This window comes from Wasmannia auropunctata, unplaced genomic scaffold, assembly GCF_000956235.1.
Source record: "Wasmannia auropunctata unplaced genomic scaffold, wasmannia.A_1.0 LD336088.1, whole genome shotgun sequence".
NCBI classification, from domain to species: Eukaryota; Metazoa; Arthropoda; class Insecta; order Hymenoptera; family Formicidae; genus Wasmannia; species Wasmannia auropunctata.
Genome location: NW_012026802.1, coordinates 3429213 through 3453427, shown reverse-complemented (window position 1 = coordinate 3453427; position 24215 = coordinate 3429213). Strand labels below are relative to the sequence as shown.

At 42.7% G+C, this 24215-nt stretch overlaps 2 protein-coding genes across 3 annotated transcripts; both read left to right on the top strand.

The window, feature by feature from the left end:
* Positions 1-7654: 7654 nt before the first annotated feature.
* Positions 7655-13510, top strand: LOC105448313 (beta-1,4-glucuronyltransferase 1). The gene is made up of 5 exons (XM_011686821.1): positions 7655-8056; positions 8535-8915; positions 10173-10508; positions 11123-11365; positions 11941-13510. The coding sequence occupies exons 1-5, from the start codon at positions 7655-7657 to the stop codon at positions 12136-12138; spliced, it is 1560 nt and encodes a 519-aa protein (XP_011685123.1). The 3' UTR covers positions 12139-13510.
* Positions 13511-17778: 4268 nt separating this feature from the next.
* LOC105448312 (RNA polymerase II-associated protein 1) lies at positions 17779-24197 on the top strand. Of its 2 annotated transcripts, XM_011686820.1 has the most exons (9): positions 17779-17894; positions 18011-18547; positions 18622-19324; positions 19470-19971; positions 20160-20329; positions 20460-20619; positions 20717-20999; positions 21185-21288; positions 21387-24197. In XM_011686820.1, exons 2-9 carry the CDS (start codon positions 18083-18085, stop codon positions 22720-22722), a joined length of 3723 nt encoding a protein of 1240 aa, XP_011685122.1. In that variant the 5' UTR covers positions 17779-17894; positions 18011-18082; the 3' UTR covers positions 22723-24197. The 2 variants fall into 2 exon arrangements, with proteins under 2 accessions (XP_011685122.1, XP_011685121.1); XM_011686819.1 differs by having other exon boundaries at positions 17779-18547.
* The last annotated feature ends 18 nt before the right edge of the window (positions 24198-24215 follow it).

Sequence of the window (24215 nt, the reverse complement as noted above, 5' to 3'; positions counted from 1 at the left end):
GTGTGTGTGTGTGTGTATAATATATATATAGGTATATGTTCAGAATTATTTTTAGTTTTACATTTTAAAATAAAATGTATATATATATATATATATATTTTGTTATATTAATATAAGGTTAAATATAAGGTAATATCTTAATTGGGTCTCTCCGGGAATTTAATTTATGCAGTAAAGCTTCATAACGCGACGGTATTTCAAGCGCTGAGAGTGCAGTTTTGCGACGGTACGTGCGTATCCCGTTCCATTTTCATTTTCACAAGGAAAGAGAGATCGCGTTACGATACTTGCGTTGCGCGCCGTAAATTGCGAGAGACGCAAATTAAACAGCTGCCTCTGTGCAACGTCGCGCGCGCGTGGCGTACGTGTCGCGTGACGACGGATCGCCTTCGTGATGTTTATCACGAAGATCGCAATCGAGTGATTCACCTGCACAACGTAAGTTACTAATAGTTAAAAATAATTTAATGACAATTTTATCGCGCGCGCATAGAAAACTGTGCGTTAATAATGTGCGCGTGCAAGCTCGCGCCTGGCGACACGGCTCATGATTCACGTGCCCGTTGAAAGGCAATAAAGGTACCCCCTGGATAAGGCTGGCCGGAGCTCTCTCCGGTTTTTCGCGAACGCTACGCCGTCGTTTCAGCCCTTTTAAGCTTTCCGTTTATGCAACGCTGATAAGCTTCGGCCGTCCACGCTACGCGAACGCGAAAGCACAACTTCCGTCCGCCGCTAAATATATTCTGGCTTGATGCAGCAGCGAATAGTCGAGAGACGGGGCGTACATACATCATGCGCAGCATGAATTAAGCGGCCCTTTGCGCCTCTGACTGCCGCAGCTTTTGACATTTTTTCAAAAAACTCGAAGCGAGTTTGAAAAAAAAAAATGATTCAAGTCACGGAAGCCTTTTCCGGTAATCGTACGATTACCGCGTGTCGCGTGGCACCAAGGATGAGTACGCTGTAAAAGCAATGGTTTGTGCAAAAGTTATTTAAATCGCGCGTACATCCGCATAATCAGGGACTATAAATTTTCGATGAGATAACAGCCTTTAATTAACGAGATCGCGTTGAAGCTAATATGACGCGATATGCGGTCTTGGCGGGAGTCGAGTTTCGGACGCGTCAACGGGACGTAAGGCGAATGATTAACGAGCGCGCACGAATCATTTCGACGCCGGGCCGCTATCAATTTCGGTCACCGACGCCTACTTCCTGAAGAGAGACAGGAAGACCGAACGGATGCGCGTGGGTTTTCAGGATCGCGATGGTCGGGGGCGATCGTGGATCGATAACGCGGATAGCGGATCGTCGGATCGGCGCGGCGCGGCGCGTGATGGGTCGACGAATTCTCGTTTGGAGAAAAATACGGCGTCCTTTATTGCCGCTTCCGAAATCGATAGATTACCGACGTATTCGTCTGTATGTATAGCGTGGAAAATTTCGCGTTATGCATGCAGCCCGCGACGCAAAGTAATTGAGACACTCGCTCGCGCACCGTCGATATATACTCGTAAATTGTTGCTTCTCCATTTTCGACCGAAGAGACCAGATGTTCAAAGAGGCTGCATATTTGAAAGGGAAAAAGGGGTTAGAAAAAAAATTTAAATTTATAAAAAATGCAAATGTCTTTCCAGAGAAAAATCAGGAGAAGCATGCAATTATAATCTGTCTTTTGCAAAGACATTTTTTATTAAATTTATCAAATGGCACAAAATGGGGGAATAAATATATATAATTTATGTTCGAAAACGTTTTAAACGTTTTAAAAATTAAAAGTAAATGTTTTTCACGGATTTATGGAATAGATTCAAGATATTATTTAATGTTTATTAATCTATCAAAATTCGCTTTTGGTCGATAAAGATTATTATGTTTGACCGTTAATTGATATTTATATAACTCTTGATTTATTATTCATGCGCGATACGCGGGCGTTTCATTAGTCGGGCAATGGCCCTACGCGATATACGCGAGTCGAGTGGAAAGTGAAATTATAATATAAACATAGTCAATGTTCATGTTTTGTAATAAATATTTGAATCAAAATGATACTGATGATAGTCGTTGCTCCTAATATTCATCGTAATATTTCGACTTTTTGGTAACTTTAATATTTACTGCATACAATATATGTATATGATGTCATCATATTTTACTATTTGCATTAGTAAGCGTTTTACATAATAGCTGTTTATTCCGCAAGAATGATTATTATGTATATTATGACAACTCTAGGTCGTTAGACCTTTTTTTGCTGATGCAGATAGCAGTCAGGGTCTGTGAGATTCTGTCGAATATTTTGATATGCAATTCCGGTGTAAATATTATTAATCCGTATATAGTTGTTTTCCATAACAATTTCGAATGACATAGAATAGGAATATGCCACCAAAAGCTGAATTTTAATCCGGTGTAAATGTTATTAATTCGTAAATGTTTGTTTTTCCATAACAATTTCGAATAGTATAGAATAGGAATGTGCCAAAAAAAATTAAAAATTGAATTTTATTAATTATATTGTACAAAATTGTTTTGAAAAAAGTATTTCTATGATTTAGCGAAATGTACACGTTTCATAAAAATATCTGTATCTTTCATTCTAATACCTATTTTCTTATTTTGTCTTTTGCCCCGATATTTTAGAGTTTTAATAATAATGTTGCAAAGAAAAAATAATTATATATTCCAATAATTTTAACATATCCAATTTCCAAAGTTAATTATTACTTTCATGATTCTGATTGTTGAAGAAATTGAAAAATTTCATTTTCTAATCGATTATATTTCTAATAAGTTGTACTTCTAATATTTTATTTTCTAATAAGTTTTTAATAAAATACATAGAAATGAATTGAAAAGGATTTTAATGAAATATGTTTTAATGAAATTTTAATGAAAATGAAATTTTAATAAAAATGAAAATATGTTTGAAAAAATTTTTTAAACAATGGACCAAAAATATCAATTTATAGTTTTATTTTATTTGTTAGGAACGCAGGTTGTACACATCATTGATGTTCTTCGCATCGTGGGGTTTGACATGATAGACATAAAAACTTGTCTTCCTGTGTCTCTTGTAGGGATAGAAGTCGCAACGAACAGGCTTTTGTCACAAAATGAAAAGAATTAAAAAATCTACTTACTTCCATGTCGATCGCGAAAAAATGCCAATAAAGGTCTGAAAGAACACTCTGAATACTCAATAATTTTTAGTTCTCACTGCACCACAATTAAAAATGAATCAAACATTTGCACTGCGTGTTCTCGAAACATGTTCTCGAAAGTTTTTTTTAGTACTGCCAATCTTAAAAATTAAAATTATCCCATATTGTTAGGGAATTAAAGTTTTTGACAGGGTTTTCCAGGCCCTTGACTGGCGTGTTAGGGTTTAAGGAAACTTTAGGTATTAAGGCTGCCGCACACACTTTTTGCAACAGTAGTCGTAAGAGGTACCATAAAAATTAGCCAATCACAGTCGAGAATTTTTGACAATTCTTACGGTACATCTTTATGATTACTATTACGGAAAGTGTATGCGGCAGCCGTTACGATTAAATCCGTTCTACAGTATGTCATATATATCGTAAGCCATAAGAATTGAACAATCACAGTCAAATGTGAGGAGAATACTCGATTGTGATGGGTCAATTTTTACAGCTTACTCCACATACAATATTATCATAAAACGGTTCTTAGTATATATTGTTGCGCCAGCAGTTGTGCAAATTTGGTTTTGTAAATCTTTTTGAACGTCGTATAAATCCTGTGATAATCGTGTTCTTACTTTAAAGTGATTTATTTTGGAATGATCTTCTATATAAAGATCATTTCAAAAATATATATATATCTTATAAAATATACATATATATCTAAAAGAGTTATAACGTAATTTTATTTTGATTTACAAACACATATGTACAATTGCATTAAATGAAACTATGTTACATTTTTTATAACTTTTAGATATATACATACATATATTATCTATCTTATATATATACATATATATTTAAAATTACAACATAATGTAATTGAAGATAACTAATTGTAAGTCGTTGCGCAACATGATCTGATAAACGTGGCAGAAAACGCGGCTGTCAGCGTGTTAATATCCACGAAGTTGCAACAGAAAAGTTTCGCGGGGGCTACAGGCTGTACATATACCGCCGCGTTTCCACGTCGGGGGCGCGCCGCGCTGAAAGAATCGAGTGAAAATTTCCGCGAGATAACGGCCGCGATCCGCTATCACGAACTTTCCGTATATAAGCGCGAGCTTTACGGGAGGATTGCACGACAGGCGGGGCAGCACACGCGGGCGTGTGCTCGCCGCGTTTTAAAAATAGCGATCGTGTTTGCGCGTTCCCGCGCGATCAAAGAACTCCCACACCCGGCGGTTGATGAGTTTTCCTCCCCCGTGCGATCAATGGTGAAACGGATGGCCGACCCTTTGGAGGAAAGTCGATAATTAAAAACCTGTCGCTTCGACGGATGAAATCGGGAGAGGGGTCCGACTCTCTGCGCGGCAGCTTCGCGGATTTTGCTTCTTCTTCTCGCGAGATCTGGTGCGCGTCCTTCGCGTCACGACAGTTCCTCCACTCCCCCCCCCCCCCGTTGTTTCGCGATTCCCCGTTAATTATTTGATATTTGCACTGATCTTTGGCGCGATTGGTTAAAGTTCACCGTGTTTTGTATGTCTCAAATACAGCCATGTCGTGTGTAATAGAATTTTTATTATCAACAATATTATAATAAGATATTGCATGACATGATTGTATCATTATATCATCTTGATAGTTTGAACAGGGCACTTTTCATTTTACGTCGTTATCTATATATAGCTAGTTGTGTCATTTAAAATCCTATATTAGATGGCATTTGCTTTCTATGAATACGTTTTAAAAAAGTTTCGCGAACGACCATCGTGGCAGTTAACGTGTTAACGAGCATTCGTATTGAATACGGACCACGGTCGTCAAATCGAGCGTCGAGCTCTTATCGCGAGCGCGACGGCGCGCGGCGATTCGCCATCGGAAATCACTTCTAATCGGATTACGCATTGTACGCGAGGGAGGGAGGGGGGGGGGAGAAAACCGCGAAATCGAGTATCTCTTTTCATTTTATATATATCTTGTATTACTTCAATATTTGCGTGACTATATACGTACACGGAAAGAACAATTTTGTTGAAAGGTCTAAAAATTTTGCTAAAAACAGATCTGAAAATAATTTTTTGTTGAATTATCAAAATAATTTGTTGGAATGTTAAAACTGATAATCATTGCTATAAAACGTTTTGATATTCTAGCAATCATTATGACTTTCGCACAAAATTATTTTGATTATTGAACAAAAATTATTTTCAGATCTGGATTCAGCAAAATTGTTCTTTCCGTACGGCGACATAAAATTGTCGGTTGAATAATACCGATAACCTTGCTATAATTATCATTTCGCGATTATCGGTGTATCCTATTGTACTCTTATTTTTCCCTCCCGCTCTTCGATGGATAAATCTTATCTTTTGCTTTATCTAAGATAACTAAGTAAATGTTTGGCGTACGAGTCTCGATAATGCGGCTATTATACAAGCGAGAAGACGAAGATAGACGTTTATTACGCGCCTCTGCATCTTTCTTAAGTCGGAGTAAATTTTGCAAGCAGAAATCGCGCGCGCGCGAGCGCGGTCGTGCAATTTCCCAATGCGCCGCGCCGATAATTCCAACTTTTAAGATTGAAATACGCCGCGGCCTGTTATAACGGTCGAATATCGCATGTCGTAAATTATTCCCCCGGCACGAAATATACCATTACAATGTTTTCCTACCGGAGTATATATACCCTAGCTTTAAAGCCCGTTTCCCGTCGCTTTTCATTTCAGTAGCGTTTGCCTTGCATTACGGGCAACCGGGATGACCTAGTTTGTGTACGATATTACTTTTTAATTCGAAAGTCTCGTCTTCGGTCAATGCGGAGTCGATCTACGACGTCTCGCTTCTTAGCCCGCGCGCGCGCTATACGTTTTTTTCCTGCGCCGAGTCCTCAATTATGTAAAACTCCATTAGAGGGACAAGAAAAAGGAAACGGAATTTTAAGACTCTAAGACTCTCGTAAACGAGTCCGCCTCCTGCGGGCACTTCCTCTCTGAGGAGGAAATCAACCGGAAAATTCACGACCAAAGAGACGACAGGCGATAAAGGAGAATCGTCTTCCCGGCGTGAAAGTCGTCGAGAATTAACGGCGGTGACTCGTGAGTCCCGTTCGGCGCTCCGTTGCCGTTGGAGTAGTTGACGCAAGATCGGTCACGAGGAGGAGAGGCCGACGACTCTCGGTCGCGCTTCTCTTATTAGTCGTCGTCCTTTCCGTCTTTCGATATAATGACCGTCCTGTCGCGTTCCCTCTCGATTTCACTCGGCCGCTCGCTCGTTCGCTCGACGCTCGGCTCGGCTCGAACGGGATCGCGGAAGGAATCCGCCGTTGCTCAATTCGGACCGCCCGATTCGATAATGTCGCGTTACGGAGCGGCGCGACGCGGTTGCGACACTCCCGACGTAACGTCGGACGGGGAAGAAGATGCGAGATATAGGGGGAAAGTCGTCCTCGACATGCGTTATAAACTGGATCGTGAGATAAACGAGACGAGCGCGATCCAACGAGAGATATCGCAGCTGTGTTGCTATTGAAGCGGGATGAAACGGGGCGGAGCAACCGTGTACCTGTTTGCAGCGAACGCTGCCGCGCATCTACTTTGGAAGTTGCAGCATCAGTTACATGCGCGATATAAAAAATACGGAGACGTTTGTTTGCATAAGTTTATGTGTTAATTAAATGTCGTGCTTTAGATTTTATGCATTAACGTGTAACGTTGATGTAGCTGTGAGATATGTAATATATATTTATAATTAAAGGAAATTATTCGCCAGTATTATTGAGAAATAAAGAACTTGCTTTCAAATGTTCGATTGGCTCTTCAGAGGGGATTAATATAACGCTGATATAGCTGTGAGATGTAATATATCTATAATATTTAAAGGATGTTATTTGCCCATATTATTGAGAAATAAGGAACTTGCTTTCAAATGCTCGATTGGCTCTACGGAGGGAATTAATGTATAAGCAAGCGAGATCAACAGATTTGATAATGACTCAATTTTCGTTTTCCAAGACTTGGAATTTATTATAGTTACAGAACAGACGTATTTATACTTTTTAATCTCGTTTCCTGTAGAGCTATTGAAATCGCCTGTAATGAGCGCCCGGTGCATGCACACTCGCGTGTGCACTCGCTAAAGTTCGAGAATAAGCTCCCGAAGTAATTTGTAGCGACCTCCGTCATAATCAAAAGTCCCCTTCCATTACCCGGTTTCAGATGCTGCACGCAACCGGGTCCCGCGGTCGACAGCCTCCGGGGGGACCATGAGCAGGTCCTGATCGCCGCCGACCAGTCGTGGGCCGCGAAGGGATGGACGCGGCGGGTCGACGTCAGCAAGAGTGCCGCCGACCCGAGACGCAACGATAACGACGCGGGAGGAGATTGACATCGTCGCCCGAGCGGAAACCCCTCCCTCCCCGCTGAAATACTCCTTCCCGGCTCTCTACGCGTCTCCCACATCGTCGTCGTCGTCGTCGCCGCGATCCGGAGGAGATCTGGAGGATGAGCATCGCGGCCATCGCCCGCAGGAACTGGGCGCTGCGCCTCTCGGTGGTGCTGAACGTGTGCGTGCTGCTGTACGTGTGCGCCCACATCGGCTCGTCCGGGCCGTGGATCGAGGAACCGCCGACCAACTGGGCGGCGGCGGCGCCGCTCCAATCGGACACCTACGATAACCTCGTCAACGGCACCCAGAAGGGCGCCGCGGCTGCCGCCGCATCCTCCTCGTCGTCATCGTCGTCGTCGTCGGCCGCGCTCGTCGGCGCCACCAATAATGCGGCGCCGACCAACAACGGCGGCGCCGGCCGTCCCCTCGGGATCATCCTCGTCACCACGACGCCTCCTCCCAACGGGGCCAAGGCCGAGACCGTCGACAAGCCGCAGGAGCATCCGCATAATCAGACGGTATTCACTCTCCTTCCGTCTCCTTCGCGCCGCTCGCTTCTTTTTTTTCTTGTCTCCTCTCTGACCCCTCTTATTGGATGGCTTGATCCTTGAGTGGCTGACGTTTAGATTAATCGTTGAATGCGGCTTGTCCAATTATTATGATGTGTTACTACGGCGATGAAAATGATGATGTAATCGAGAATTAATAGAAATACTACATATCGTAATTAATTTGAATTAATAATAATTGAAATAGATATACATCTTCATTTGTTCGATTGGGATATTAAATGAGGCATATTATATCTTAGTATCTAAACTCGTCGTATAGAAAGAGGCGGGTATTGGTTTCAGAGGCGCGTCGGGATGTCGTAGAGGAATTCAGGCTTGTAGGCGATCGCCGCCGCTATTCGCGGTATTTCCGCCGCTTTCCATGCAAATTTCTCTCTCGAACGGCGATTAAACCTCCTCTCTCTCTTTCTCTTTCCACGACCAGATGAAGAACGGCACGTCGAGCGTCACGCGCGAACCGATGAGCCTGAAGGAGGCCGTGCCCTGCAACGAGAAGTCGACCGAGCCGAGGCGGGCGCAGCGCGGCGACTACTGGGTCCTGTACAATTACGTGCCGATGAGCATGGCGGTGAGATGCTGGGAGAGCGTGACGTACACCACGCACGCCGACTACACGTTCCTCGACAATCTGGAGCCGCTGCTGGAGCGCTGGCGGGCGCCGATATCGATCGCCATGCACGCACCCGGCACCGACTTCCCGGCGACCCTCGACGCCATCAGGTACTCGAGGAACTGCGGCAGTCCTCTGGTCTCGCAACTGGTGACCTTTCACATCTTCTTCAGCAGCAAACACGTGCCAAAAGTGGTAAATAGACGACCCAAAGACTTATCCCTCGAGAGAGTCCCGGCTAGTGTTCTCCGTGTCCCTCTCGAATTTCCAGATACACCGCACTTCCGAGCATCTGGCGAATGTCCTAGCTCGATATGACGAGCATTCATTCCTGTTAACCACTTGTGCCTGTTACCGAATGCCCCGCGTGTTCACTAAATCCTTCCTGAGTCCTGCATACACAGTTCTGAATCTAATCATCTTGCAAGTATCGAGTATGCTAATATAACACGTTGCTCTTTATCGATATTCCGACTTGGAATTTCAGAAAAATTATGATAAAACCTGCAATATTAACATTAAATTTGTTATGCGCTAAATATTACTAATTTCTCGCAATTGCTATCAATTATTATTTGTAATTACATATTCGTGAAATTTCAAAAATATTTATTTACATTGAATTTGAAATTTTTTAGTATATATTTTTTTTGTGGCAATTGTTCTTTTTTTATCAAATAAAACGGGATTCGTTTTATCAATATTTATCAGTATCAATATCAATATCATTTTCTGCAACATTTTCTGCAATCGTTGATCACTTTTTGCAAAAATCGACGACTTACTCGCCTGCTAAAATGCCGCTTACGAGCAATACGAGCAATTAATTAGAAATTTGATATCAGACCTTACGTTCCTCCGCGATAATTTGTTTCAACGAACGTGGTGCGTGCATGAATTCACCTTATGCATATGCAATTCGTTCGCGAAGGGGAAATTTAGTTCCTACCACGAACTGCAGGGATTGTTCGTTGCCGTTATTGCTGTCTATTTGCGTTGTAACGAGCACCGTCAGATCCGGCGGATACTGACGTATCTGGATATATCGTAAAACAGCCCCGCGGTTTCCACGTGCGGTCTCGTCCCGCGAGGAACGAAGCTCGCGTGGCTCGCGTTTCGCAAACGAGTCTTTAACGTAATCGCGATTACAATCGGAAACCGCTTATCCCGCATGCATGAATATCCCGTCGTTGCACTGGGTATAAATTCCTTTCCCTCGAATCGGTCGGATGCAATGTTCTATCATAGTGTCGTCATCCGTAACGACGACAACTGACGACACTAAGTCACGTAGAAAAGAAAAAATATATGCATGACTTATCAACGCGAAAAAATATACAAGAGATTGCAGGAAAAGATTTTAACGCAATTACGTTCACATGTAGTTTTGCGAAACTGCCGAGCTTCCTGATGTTTTCTTTTTTAAACGTTCGTTTTATGATCCCGTCTTAGATACCGTCGTCGGAGAAGATCACCGCCGACACGTACAACTGCACGCTCGGGCCGCCGTGGGTGAACGTCAGCCTCGCGAAGATGTACAAGAACGAGAAGAAGCTGCTGTATCCGGTGAACGTGGGCCGCAACATAGCGCGCGAGTCCGCGCCCACCTTCTACGTGTTCGCCAGCGACATCGAGCTGTACCCCAGCCCGAATCTGCCCGTCAAGTTCCTCGAGATGATCCGGCGGCGGGAACAGCCGGCCCTCCACAAGCCCAATCCCAAGCTCTTCGTGCTGTCCATCTTCGAGGTGGACGAGAAGAGTCAGCCGCCTAACAATAAGACGCATCTGGTACGTTCGCGAATCGTTCGCCGATTTCTCATGCATGCATGCGGATCGCGGATCCGTCGGGTGGAGAGGAGGGAGGGGGAGGGGGGGGGGAACAATTAAGCGTCGCGCGAAAGAGAGCGCGACGGGGCCCGACGGTGCGTCCGACGACTGTCGTGTCGTTAATAGCGCGGACGCGAGGGTCGTCGACGGCGAATCAATGGAGCTTCCTTTGACCGTGGACCTTGATACGTAGAATTAGCGTCGCTATTGTCCGGCCGCCCGTGCGTACCGCACGGCACGGCACGGCACAATGCACCTTTTGTCACGTCAGAATTCAGAACTAGCGCAGCGTAACAGAGAGCGATTGTAATCTCGACGCGCGTATATATTTGCACATTTCTTTTATTCTGCTTACTTATTTTTTTTTGTTGTCAAACCTACCGGAGGTGATGAATCAGAGGTCGAAACGTCATACAAAGGTGTGCTGATCTGACGTGCCAATTGGCTTATTTTCATCCTCACAAAATCCTCACAATCGAAGCGGATATTTTCGGAAGCAGAAATAGATCTGTTTACGCGCGTCTCGAATAAGCTCTTCGCAAAGCCCCGTCTCGAAGAGTCGTATAAATTTGCAGATACAGATGCTGAAAGCGGGCACCGTCATACCGTTTCATAAGAAATTGTGCTCCGGCTGCCACAACGTGCCGAAGAGCAAAGAATGGCAGGAAGCGCCGGAGACGGAGGACCTGCACATCTTCCACGTCGGCAAGAGGACCGGCAGCTTTGTACACTGGGAGCCGATCTTCATCGGGACTAATAATGATCCTTTTTACGACGAAAGACTCAGTTGGGAGGGAAAGAGTGATAAAATGACGCAGGTAAACTGACTTGTCCGTGCAAAATATTTACAATAAAAATGTGTCGTAAAAAATAAAAAAAAACCACTATCTTAAAACGGTGAAAGACGAGATAATAATAAGTTATATGTATAATCACGGAGAGAATTTTCTTTTAAAATTTACCCTGAAAATCATGTTAATTGTGAGACAATATAGTATTTAGGTACAATATAGTATTTATAGTAAATTTTACTGTGCACTACAATAAATTTTACTGCGAAATCTTATTGTAGTGCACAGTAAAATTTGCCTAAATACTATATTATCTCATAATTAACATGATTTGCAGGATAAATTTAAAAAAAAATTCTCTCCATGATGCATAATTTAGAACTATAAGCGTTAATATTTCTCTTTAAAATATAATAAAAATATAATTAGGAAATTATAATATAATATATATAATTAGAATTATATACATATATATATAAAATTAAGAAATATACATGTTTGAGAAATTTAAAATAAGATTCGTGACACCATCTTTTTCTATTATCTGTTGTATTGATAATTTAGCATTCAACTATCAAGTTATCGTTTGCAAACACTTGCAGGGTTACGCGCTTTGCGTTCTCGATTATGACTTTCTCATTTTGGACAACGCCTTCCTGGTGCATCGACCTGGTATCAAGATCTTCAAGAAGGATCCGCATCGCGATATGCTTACCGCCAAGACGAATGCGCTTATCAAGAAGATTATCATGCCGGAGTTGAAGGTGCTGTACGGCACGAGGAAGGGCTGTGCCGTGTAGCCCGTGGAGTCGCGGGCACGACAGCGCGTGCTCTACAGGTGCCCGTCCGTACGATGGAATCATCTGTCGTCGTCGTCGTCCGCGTCGTCATCGTCGTCGTCGACTTTCGTCATGCAGCAACAGACCGCCGCCCGAATGCGCAACGAGCCGGTGCTGCGATTCGCTCTGGGACCCCGAGACCGTGTTCACGTGCGCTCCGCGCTACCCTCTCGCGAGTGGAACTTGAAAAAAATTCGCTGCGATTCGTAGAGGACACTTCCCCTTCCCTCCAATCTACACGCCAACTGAACGGTGCCGAACGAACAAGCGAATTATATAAGTTATTCGGTGAGTTTAGAGTAACCAGCGTCGTTGTTTCACGGAAGCGTCGTGCTCGCGTGTGATGAGCGTGCGTCACTTCGCCGCTATCGCGATTATCATCGATCATCATTGCCATCACTTTTTTTTATCGTTAGCAGCGTCGGTGCTATAGTGTCTTACGAGAAACGTGTCGAGGCAACGTGAAGGAGGGAAAGATTTGCACGAAAGAAGTAATGTATGTACGTCGCGACGCTCAGATATTCTCTCTCTCGGTGGTAATTCTCTAGCTTTCGTAAAACAAAAAAAAGGATACCTAGTACGTAAAGGAATCTCGTGCCGCGTATTTTTCACACAGACAAATTCTCTCCCTTAGCAAGTACGGTTGTACATAATGAAAACGGTGCCTCATATACATCCAGTATATCTACTGCACTTTCGGTGAAAGTTGAACGAACGAACGGTGCCAGTTCCGACGCGACTTCCTCGTGGATCGTGACCGTCATTATGATCGAAGCCGGCTATTTATTTGCAAATACGGTATCTCTGTGGAATATTACTTTGGATAACAGTAATCTACGTGAAGAGTTTCATAAAATTTCACGTTACATAACCCTAGCTAGCAAACATTTATCTGTCGATTATCCTTCTTTATCTCGAATGTTCAGCAAATCTTCCGTAAATATTTTCAAGTTAATTCACGACACTATCTCGTTATTGTTAAAAACCTTTTGTTGTAACCTTTCGATTCAATTTATTAAATGAAAGTTGTTGCTGTTAAATTTTATATATCGTTTTTCTATAACTTCTAAATAACGTTTGAGTTTCAAACAATAGGTCTGCTCGTTTCTCTCTCCTTTCTCTTCTTTATGTAGAAATTTAACTCACATCATATTTGGAACCTCTAATACGCTAGTTTCAATTTATAATATACTGATGAACTTAGACTGAACTAATTTGCGATAAACCAAATGCATTAAAAGTTCGCAGTCCGAACTGTTCGCCGGCAAATAACGGCTCTTCTTTTGACTATAGACATTGAGAAACAAGAACTTAGCAAGCGCGGAATTATTCATGAATGAAGGAAAAAAAAATCACCGTCCAAGACTGAGGGATATTTGATATAAATTTTCTAGGACTCCTCCCGGCAAGAAGCGGCGGGCGATCGATGAGTCATCAATTATTTGTCTTTGCGTTAGCATAACGTCATACTTTCGGACTCCACTCGAGTATCTCGTTTCGATCGTGACGGATAATCGTGTGTTTTCGCGAACGAAGGAAAACAGACAACGGTGGAACGCGATCTTGGTCGGATTGCGAACGATTAGTAGTTCAGTCGGATGCGGCTTGTTCGTCGCATTTGCGATAAGAGGCAACACCACATATATTCTGAAGAAAAAAACCAGGAAAATTACACCTCTTATATATGTAAGAATCTTACATATCAATTTTCTTATACAAAAAAATAATAATACGGTCACTGAACCTCGGAGATCTCGCGAGCGAATGTAATTTTAAGTACCCTAAAGTGATACGTTTTATTGTCTATCATCTGTCTACAGTACTGTTCTATACTTGCATCCACAGGCGCCTGTTTAATGTAAAAAAAAAAGGTATAATTATATCCAAAAACAATACGTTCCACAAGATTCTATCGTGTAACATAAATCACTTAAGATCGAGTAGTGTAGCTTTGAGGAAGGTAATCCACCAACATTTCGGAAGCTTTTCTGAATATTAATAGACTCCATCGAGTTTGCGCAATCAGTTGAGAATTATTAGAGGCGTACTCCTTGCAACATCGTCAAAAAGATTAACAATGCTGCCATCGTCAGATTCACCGTTTCCTTTTCAAATCTTTAATCGAATTATTATCCATAATGATTATGGTAATATAAAATATGAGACAACTCAATTTCTTAGCGAGGTAACGTTATTATATATACGGAGCATAAATATGCATAATGTAAACGATATATCTTTTCTATCGTCAATCCACCCCCCCCCCGAGTAATGCGACCAGCGAATGTACATACGATCTTTCGTAATTATTAAGACTTGAACGGGAATAGTTGAGTCAGTGAGTAAATACGTCGAGAATGATTAGCTAGGTCGGTTCTAATCGGAGTAAGACGCTGACTCATTTTTTTGTGATAATATTAGGGCACAAAGTAATTAATATTTCTGTAATCGTGCTTCGTCCGCTGTAAAAGGCGTCCTTTTAAACCGAATGTTAAATGATTTCTCGCATACATAATGAATAATGAATAATCGCCGTGGAGGATGTTAATTAACTTTTCCAAGGGAAATATAATCCACGGTGTAGCTTATATGTGAAAATATTAAATTTATTACTTCGAAGATATTTGCGTAGAGCCTTTTACGTTGCATATCACCTTTGTTTAAAGCCAGAAGCTATGTGGGAAAAGTTAATTAATATTCTCAGGGAATTTATATATATATATATATATATATATATATATATATAAATGTAATGTATATATGTATCGCATAAATGTGATGCGTTCAAGTGTAAATGTGACGCGTGACACGGCAGTTTACGTTCGCCGAGAACGTTTTCTGTAAAGTATGGAGCTCCACTTACACCGTATATAAGTTCCTTTTATCTCCTCGCCTTCTCTTAATTTATCGGGGCTGTGCAACCGCGCGTATGTATATATTGCTCGTATATATGTATGTATGTATGTGTATGTATGTATTACAATTATATGATCTCACTTCGAATCGCACTTAAAAATATTCAACTTCTTGTCTCCAGTTATCTTAGAGAAGGAAAGATAAAAACATCACATAAATATATCAAAGCACATTTCCATTTCGAAATAATATAATTGTAATACATATATCTAATATAATAATGTGTATTCTGTGCCTTATATATAAATATCGTCTCTTTCTCGTCTCCTGGTGTGCATGCGCGTGTACGTTTACAGGAAGCTGCGTGAATGGCTAAGGAGACAAGCTTAAAAAAAAAACTAAACTGACTCGATTATACAATTGATACGCGAGCCATAGAGATCGATTTATACATAACTGTAGCGAGAGACTTTTGTATCTATTCCCCTCGGAATAAAAAATAGTTTCGCGAAGAGAGAGAAAGAGAGAGAGAGGACGGATCTCCTCGTGCGGAGCAAGAGAAACGCCCGCCGTTTTTTTTCTCCTCTCTTTCCACCCGTCTCGCGAGAGAATCCAATTCGACGAAGAGTCACGCCGCGCCGAAAAGTAACGCAACACCGACGGTTACGATCGCTGAGCTTGTTCTTCTTGACTGAGCGTCCTTCATGCGACACATGTACGAGACTGCAGATCGAGCTCTATCGCAAGTCATCACGTAGATATCGTTTCTTTTTTCCTTTCTCCTCCCCTCCCCCCGAAGCGAATCACTATGCGTTTGTGGTGCTTGTAATTAGTGTAAATACACGTGACTGTAAATAAGCTCTGTCTCGGCCGTTCATTCGAGAAAAAATACATTCCGACATACATTAGACTGCACCAATGGAATCTGAATCGATTTGACTGGAATGGAAAAGAAAGGAAATTGTATCCTCGGTAAAGATTCATTGCGGATTTATTTGAAAATTACGTTTAATTATATTCCAAATATTTGAAACCTTCAAAGAGACACGAATATTTTGCGGAGATAAAGGGAGTGATATTTTCTGTTGTCGGAAATCGTCGCGCAAATCCACGGAAGCGATATTTCGCCGCTCTTGTACCTATGTTATATAATTCAGGGGAAATGTATATTGCATCTAGAAACGCAATAACCGAAATTATTATACCGTAGATACGTGGATTCCTCGGCTGTTTTCTCGTCGTCAAATCTGCGTCGCGAGCGACGAAGAAATCTCGCAGCTTTACGCGAACGCATGAGTGCGCAATGGGAATGTGTACATATATACTTATAAGAGAATACGAGAACACATATGCAATCATACGATAAATCCGATATATGTATATAGGCGAAATCGTATTTTTCCAAGCGAAAGGAACGTTCGGTCGGTGGATTTATTTTAGCGTTTCCGAAGAGGGCTGCTGGCCATATGGGAGCCAGTCTCCTCCCCCCCCTTTGCATTTCTGTTTTCTGAGCTTATATTACTTTGAGATACTTTTCCGAGAGTAAAGGGATCTTCGCGGAATCGTTTCTCCGTTCGTATCAACCTCGAGCGTGTCGACGTCGAAATCATTATGTTTTATAAATTTATGTGTATTTAATTAATGGAAAATCTGAAACATAATAATATATATCTATACGTAAACACGTTGTATTTCTTTCAAGAAGCGGAGCAGAGCAAGGGGGACTGTATTTATATCTTAGCGAGATAATCGTCTTTCAGTTCGTACAACTTCGATGTTGTAGTTGTTCCTTATATAAATTACGTATTTAATTTATGCAAAATCTGAAGTATAATAATGTACACTCGCTCACTAAAAGGCTTGTGACACTTTCTTTTTTATAGGTTTCAAAACGCATTAATATTTTGCAAATGTGGAACCACGATTGGTGTTATACTGCCTTTAGACTAAAGATGATACATCGTGGTTTGCATTTGCAAAATATTAGTTATCTGTAAAGTATATATTACGTATATTAAATATAAATTCGAAACCTATTAAAAAAAAAGTGTCGCAACCTTTTAGTGAGCGATTGTACACATGTTAAAAGAGATAGAAGAGATCAAGGGGCTATACTTCGCGAAATTGTTTCTTTTAGTTCGTATAACATACAATTAACTTCGCGAGTGTCGACGTGAAGTCATTTGTTTTATAAATTATTATACGTATATTTAATTCCTGCAAGAAATCTGAAACGTAATTAACGATATATACGTATATCTATAAACTTTAAAGAGGCAGAGAAGATCAAAGGGCTATATTTATTTTGAGTATAACGCAATAGTCGCTGGATCAAGTTTTCGCAGCAGGCGTAGCTAGCTGCGAACAATCATCGAGAATAATCGATTATCGAGCGGCTTAAATTTCGTTCTAATCCGCGATCCCCCTGAGATTCCTGATCAGCGAACGTCTGGCGCACACGAATTGCGATAATCGGCGTGTATCGCGTTTTCCAGCCTAGATAAATAAAGTAATTTAAATTACGAGCCATATCAATGATGAAGTTACAGTTTCTTCCTGTCCGAATCGAAAATATGTAAAAAAAAAATATATATATATATATAAAACAAAATAGAAAAAAAAATGAGTACGTTTTATTTATAAGAATTCCTGGAGCGCGCGCAAATCGAGGCCGTTCCGATGACATATCCCGAGAATTTTTTCGACAATCGTCGGTAATACTTTTCCTATGGACGGTAAATGCGGTCGTGCTGCATTTCTTGTCACATTTCTTGTGGCGCTAGAAGCGACGTTCGAGACGATCAGATGATCCCGGATGCCGCATGCCGCCGGAGCCGCGCGAACGTGTCGCGTCGTGCAAGGCAAGTTGACGGGATTAACACTATTAACAGTAACGTTCGCAAATTGTCACGTCGCAGCAATGTCACGATATCACAACGTTTCTTGCGTACTGCGATCATCGAGTTTCGATTTTCAGATTATCCTCTGCTGCAACATATGATTATAAACTTGTCGAGAGTAACAGAGAGGTTGTAACATAACCTGAGAGATGGCTGATGAAGCTGCGTGCAAGAGGCCCAGGGCGGACGACGACGAGGAGGAGCTTCTGCGCCAGCAGGAAGAGTTCCTGAGGACGAGGCAACAGCCGTCCGTGAAGGTGGTGAACTTGAGGGAGCCCGCTTCGGGCAATGCCCAAGGCGCGAGCAAGGTGAGGTCGCGATTCTCCAGTTTGCGGCAGTCCGGGGCGAAGCGGGACGTGGTGTCCACCTCGCGAGGCAGCGGCGAGGTGATAAACCCGGTTGTCAGGGACAAGATTCGGGAAACGGCGAAGGGGAGGCTGGAGGACGTGGTGCAGAATACGCCTGTGGCGACGTCGAACGTAATACTTGGCAATGTCATGGAGAGGAAATTCGACATCGAGAAGTACGAGTTCAACGACAGTCGCGTCCCCACGGCGGTCGAGCTGGGATTCCCCGAGGTTTTTGGTTCCGACGACACGTCGCTTATGAAAAAAGTACGTCCGAATGAAGCACGTCTGTTCTTTTTCTTTTTATGCCAATCGTCATCATTTTGTCACTCTCCCTGTAGATCGATGGTAAGCAGAGCTTATTCGGGCAGAAAGTTTCAAAGCTGAAGTCCGTGAGAGATGATTCGGCGACGGTTCGGAGGGACGAATCTTTCCACCGCGGCAAGGAAGGGGCGGTTGCAAGGGAGGATCAATTGGCCGTCGAAATTCACAGGGAAAATGTGGAAAAGCTGGCGCAAATGAGCGAAGCTGAGATATTGGAGGAAAAGAGGAAGCTCGAGGAGACTCTCGATCCCAAGCTAATACAATTTTTAAGAAACAAGAAAAATAAATCCGCGAAAAGACCGATCGAGCGGGACAGTAGGCAGCTTGGCGCTTCAGTTGCGAGCGAAATCGCAATCGACGTGGAGGTATCCAGTGATAAAAAACTCAAGCTTTCGTCAAATGATAACGAAGGAATGGACTGCGAGAATGATATAACGAGCACTTCAACTGCAAAAGAGACGACAATGGATGCAGAAGTATCCAATGGCAAAAAGACACAATTGTCTTCGGATGATGCGGATACAAAAATGGATTACGAGGCTGACCCTTCGGACATACCGGAACTGTTCAAAAAGATATTTGAAGAAGGCAAACAGAAAGGATGGCTGCATATGAACACTCCCGAACCAGAAAAGTTGAAGTGGATGGAGGACCTGCCGGAAAAGAAGAAGGACGAGCCCGCGCCGACCGAAGAGTACAATGCGAGATTTGATTTCAACGGTGAATATTTCAAATCATTCTGTTACGACATTTACCTTCATTTATCTTTAATGATTTGATTTCGACAATGAATATATCAAATCATTCTATTACATTTATCTTCATCTTTATCTTCTGTCTCATTTACTTTTTATATTTTTTTTAGGTCTTTTATTGCCATACAAGGATGAGAGCTTGACCGTGGACAGAGGCCTCCATCATCACGGAGACGAACCCGAACGTCCCGGATACTCCCTTCAGGAGTTGCTGCAGCTGAGCAGGTCTTCCACTCAACAGCAACGGTGCACCGCCCTTACCACTCTGGCCAATATCATGGAGAAGACGCGCAAGGGTTGGTACGACCAGGCCCTGCATCCGGCGCCGTTGACCGCGCTCAGTCAGAAGAATATCCTGCTGCTGCTGAGGTTCTCGCTGGACGACACGTCGGTGGCCGTAGTCACGGCGGCTCTGCAAGCGCTCAGAGCCTTCCTGATCAGCGAGGCGGACGAGGTCTGCTTGGACAGGCTGCACGGATTCGCCGAATTCGCGGAGCCCACCCTGACACCTCGACTCGAGGACAAGGACACGAGTGGTCTGAAGGATCACGAGTTGGCGCAGCTGGATGCCGCGGCTACGTTATTGAGATCGGATTTTTTATTAAGAATTAGGTACGCGCAACTTGTCATTATTTTTACTTATATATTCATAAAATTTAAAAAAAAAATTGATAATCTTATGATTCTTTGACTCAAAAATTGTACCTCAAAAATTGACCTTTGTAGTTATATGACTTTTCATTGAATTTTTCTTCAAATGCGTAAAAGAGCGAAGCTAACTCAGATGTAATTGCTTGTAGGTACATCTTAAATGAGATGCATCCACCACCCGTTGGAGTAAAGTGTGCCTTGGAGATACTCATCCGCCTCGCGAGACACTCGCACATAACGGCACTGATTATCTCGTCCACGCCGTATTTGTTAGACACCATCGTCCAAAATTTTATACCGTTGTCCGTAGACCGACTAGGTAAATTAAGCTTAAAGTTAATACATAAAAAATTTATCGCCTTTATCTTTAAATAGATTTTAATAAATCTAAAATTTATTTGGGGGATAAAAATTATTGGCATTATTTAAGAGTCTGAATTTTTTTACAGCGATGCAGGAAACGATAAATAATGTTTACGGGATCCCCGTAGTTAAGGCGATTAAGTTGTGTCGCGTTCTCGTCACGTATGGCAAGAGGCCGGTCGCGCAGAAATTGGATAATTTCAAAATTATCCAAGCCATTCTGACGTACGTTAGCAGCGAAACGGGGTAAGCTTTTTCACGCGTCTTTACATATGCATATAGGTATATATATATATATATATAATTTCCATATATTTATTTTATTAAATATATAATATTTCAGGAGGAAAGATGACATAAATCTCAGCATCGAAAGCCTCCGACTCTGGCGAGTTTTATTGCATTACGAGGTAGGCCTGGACAGTGTTACGGGCGCCCGGTTAACTCTCGTATCGCAATTGCAGCTGTTATTAAGCAATCACGATATTCAAAACACGTCCGAGTTGGCGTGCGAGCACGCCGCGGCGTTGATTGCTGTGGCGGGTCACGAAAAAACGTTAAAACCGAACATCTCTACGTTGCTAGCGAAGTGGAGTACGCAATTTTCGTCGGTATCTAATGCAACGGTGAGAGCGATTATTATTACTCAATTTAGTTTATCGAGAATTATTAAGAAATAATTACTTGAGAAGACATTGAAAAATATTAAAGCTATATTTGTATCTTGTACATGTCGCTTTAATATTTTTCAACTTTATTATTATCTTAACATTTATCAGTATTCGAGAATATAAAATATTGTAAATTTCAGTGGGGTGACATGAAATTGATTGCGGAGAGTTTATCCGCCGCTGACGAGATATCCTCATTTAAAACAACGTGGCTGTCCAATCCGCACGTTTTCTCAACTCTTCGGTAAGCATTTTCTTTTCAACTCGTTTTCTTTTCCCCTATTTCGAAACGTACATACGAAAGTGACGACTCTCACAACACTCGTATTTATTTTCTTGCAGTTCCAGTTCGAATTTATTGAGCGACTGCAACGCGGCTACGGAGCGGGAGCCATCCTGTCTTCCAAACTTGGGTGTTCTCACGAAGAACGGAGAGTTGCAGCCGATCGTGTCGGTACATTCATGCATACCGTTCTTGGCGGCGGTATTGAACGCGCTTCGCAGTAACTCTCGCGCGGCAGAAATTCGTGCGATACTCGAACACCCGTGCTTCCTCAAGTACATACAAGACTTGGAAACGGCCGAATGGAGCTTGGAAAGGTCGTGGTACAGCAGAACAGAGTTATATCTCTTGACAGCGGTGGTAGAAGCGGTATCTCTCCTCGGGGACGCAATCAACAATCGGACAGCGCAAACTGTGTGGAGGATCGCCATCAAACTCATCTCTGCGTTGCCCGCGGACGCCACGGATCTCGTGAGGAGGCTCCTGCAAATCGCGTTGTCGAACGGAAACGTGAACTTGGGGATAGTCACCAACGAACTGGCCAAATTGAATCTGACGTCCACGGTGGATCAGGTCGAGACGGGCTTGCGTTCGGACGCGGCGTTGCTGTACGCGAGATACACCGCGCCGAACGGCGATTGGAGCCAAGCGGCGATGCCGAAGGACTGGCTCTTCCTGCCGCTGGTTCACATATACACGAAGTGCAAGAACGACATCAGGTTGCAGCCGGCTGATAAGGACAGCGTCCTGACAGTGCTGAGCCTGGCACTGATCCTGCCCGATCTCATGGAGAAGCTGTCGCCCACGTTGAGATTCAGCAGACTGGTACTGGTGTACCTCTGCGACACCGTCTACCTGGACGGCGACGTGTCTACGTTGCTGCCGAACGTCCTGTCGAATCTCTTGAAGAGATACCATACGCGGTTGAACTTCCGGATGGAGCTACCCGGGCTGAGCTCCTTCACCGATCTGTTCACGGCGCTGTGCGAGCACTTCTGCTCGAGCTCGTACGGCGACGACGGTTTCGCCATGACGGTGCTGGTGCCAGTGGCGCAGCGGCACGATTCGCACTACCGGAAGCTGCTGTGGTCGGAACACGCGGCCGCGCTACGCTACCTGAAACTGCCGCCGGAGAAGCTGGCGTTGCCGCTGAAGGAGTACCTCTATCCGGAGGAGGAGGACACATCGCTCATCGAGAGCTACATCACGGCGCTGGTCCGCGGCGTGGTCAGGGTGACGTGGTGCCCGGTCCCATTCGCCATCGCCACGCACCACTCGGCGATGTATCTGAGGCGCTCGAACAGGCTGGCGGTGCGAATGCGCGGGCAGGTGGAGAAGCTGCGGAACCGAGAGATCGCGGACGCATTGTTGCACTACGTACCACCGCGATTATGAATAAAATAATGTAAGTAACAATAACAGAACAAACGCAACATGTGATTTTGTATTTATTGTATGTAAATAATATATATATATATATATCTTTTTAAATTTTATACTAGAGTGATCCTTAATTATATCTCAATGAATTTAAGAGTAAGAGGTCGCAGAAAATTCTCCGAGAGCATTGCGGAAGCTTGATTCATTGTAAGTTCTTTTTCGCCGCCTACTCTAGGATGAGCAAAAGACTGTGATCGCAGTGCCAGTACAACAAACATACGCGCGCGCGCGCGTATGAATTATTTAAACACGCGCCCTCGTGTACGCCCACACAATTGGTGTAACTTTGAAAATAACGTTTAATCCGTGTTCGCGTACGTATGACGTTTTTTTTTCCTGTTCTAGATATCGCTCTCTGAAGTATAAATATAATCGAGAATCACCCTGTATATGTACATGCGGTACATTTATAACGATAATTTCGTTAAATCCATTAAACGTAGTATAGAGAAAGTAGAAACGACCTGCACAATTACAGTAAGCGTAGAGGCGTTAATTGGTCACTTCGCTGATTGCCAAAGTTTTCGGGTATTGAGGTGCTTCGAGCTCCTGTCGTAGCGGCTCCGAGGACGTTTCTAAAATTAATTCACGCGCAATAACGCGTATATCGGGCGAGCATTTTTTTACAAAAATCCTCCATCCTCCGAGAAGTGCAAAGATAAGAAAGAAAAGGAGGCGCGAATTATCGGAAATGAAAAACATCTAAGCGAACGCATGGCGTTAACAAAACGCGCGAAAGTGCATCGTGCACTTCGATCGCAAAGTTTCACGAAAGCTGACGCCGCGCCGTTCACACAAGTGAAACTTCTGTCGATGCTTTCGATTAGAAAAAAAAAACGCCGTTTTTTTCTCACCGTGTCATATTGCCTCGCGATTGATTCGCCTGACAATTATAAGTATTAATCGGTAATCAATGACGCGCGTATGTTCGATTTTGAATGAATTCGTTCTCTTGCACTTTTATTCTCCGTCTCGCTAAGCTTGTTCGCGTTGCCAGAAATTCCCAAAAATTTTTTCACTTAAAACGAGATAAATATACATTCGTTGAAGAAAGAGAAAGCGCAGATTCTGCATGCGAAAGTGCAAGTAACGCAAATAGATTTACTGTTTTTATTGATCTGATCTTTTGATTTTAATCACTTTCGCCTTTGTTCTCTGTATCGCTTTCGGACGAGTCTTTCTTTTTTTATTCAATCGAGATTGAAGCTTTTTGAACAGGTTTCTCTATTTTTTCAAATATCTTTGGAAAGAAAATTGTATTTATTTATTCGAAATTTATTAAGATTCGATTATTTGAATATATCATTATTTAACGATAAGTCTTTAAATAGATCGTATAATAATTCCACAATCTAAGTCTATATAATCTATATAAAATAATATCTTTTTCTTTATCATCAGTTTATCGTCGCTCTCTCTCTCTCTCTCTCTCTCTCTCTCTCTCTCTC

What these genes read in the sequence shown, in the direction of transcription:
- LOC105448313 (XM_011686821.1), top strand. Translation starts at nt 7,655, where the DNA reads ATGAGCATCGCGGCCATCGCCCGCAGGAACTGGGCGCTGCGCCTCTCG. An exon ending in GCAAACACGTGCCAAAAGTG is followed by an intron (nt 8,916 to 10,172) that starts GTAAATAGACGA and finishes ATCCCGTCTTAG; the next exon opens with ATACCGTCGTCGGAGAAGAT. An exon ending in CTAACAATAAGACGCATCTG is followed by an intron (nt 10,509 to 11,122) that starts GTACGTTCGCGA and finishes ATAAATTTGCAG; the next exon opens with ATACAGATGCTGAAAGCGGG.
- LOC105448312 (XM_011686820.1), top strand. Translation starts at nt 18,083, where the DNA reads ATGGCTGATGAAGCTGCGTGCAAGAGGCCCAGGGCGGACGACGACGAG. An exon ending in GTTGTCCGTAGACCGACTAG is followed by an intron (nt 20,330 to 20,459) that starts GTAAATTAAGCT and finishes ATTTTTTTACAG; the next exon opens with CGATGCAGGAAACGATAAAT. An exon ending in CACGTTTTCTCAACTCTTCG is followed by an intron (nt 21,289 to 21,386) that starts GTAAGCATTTTC and finishes ATTTTCTTGCAG; the next exon opens with TTCCAGTTCGAATTTATTGA.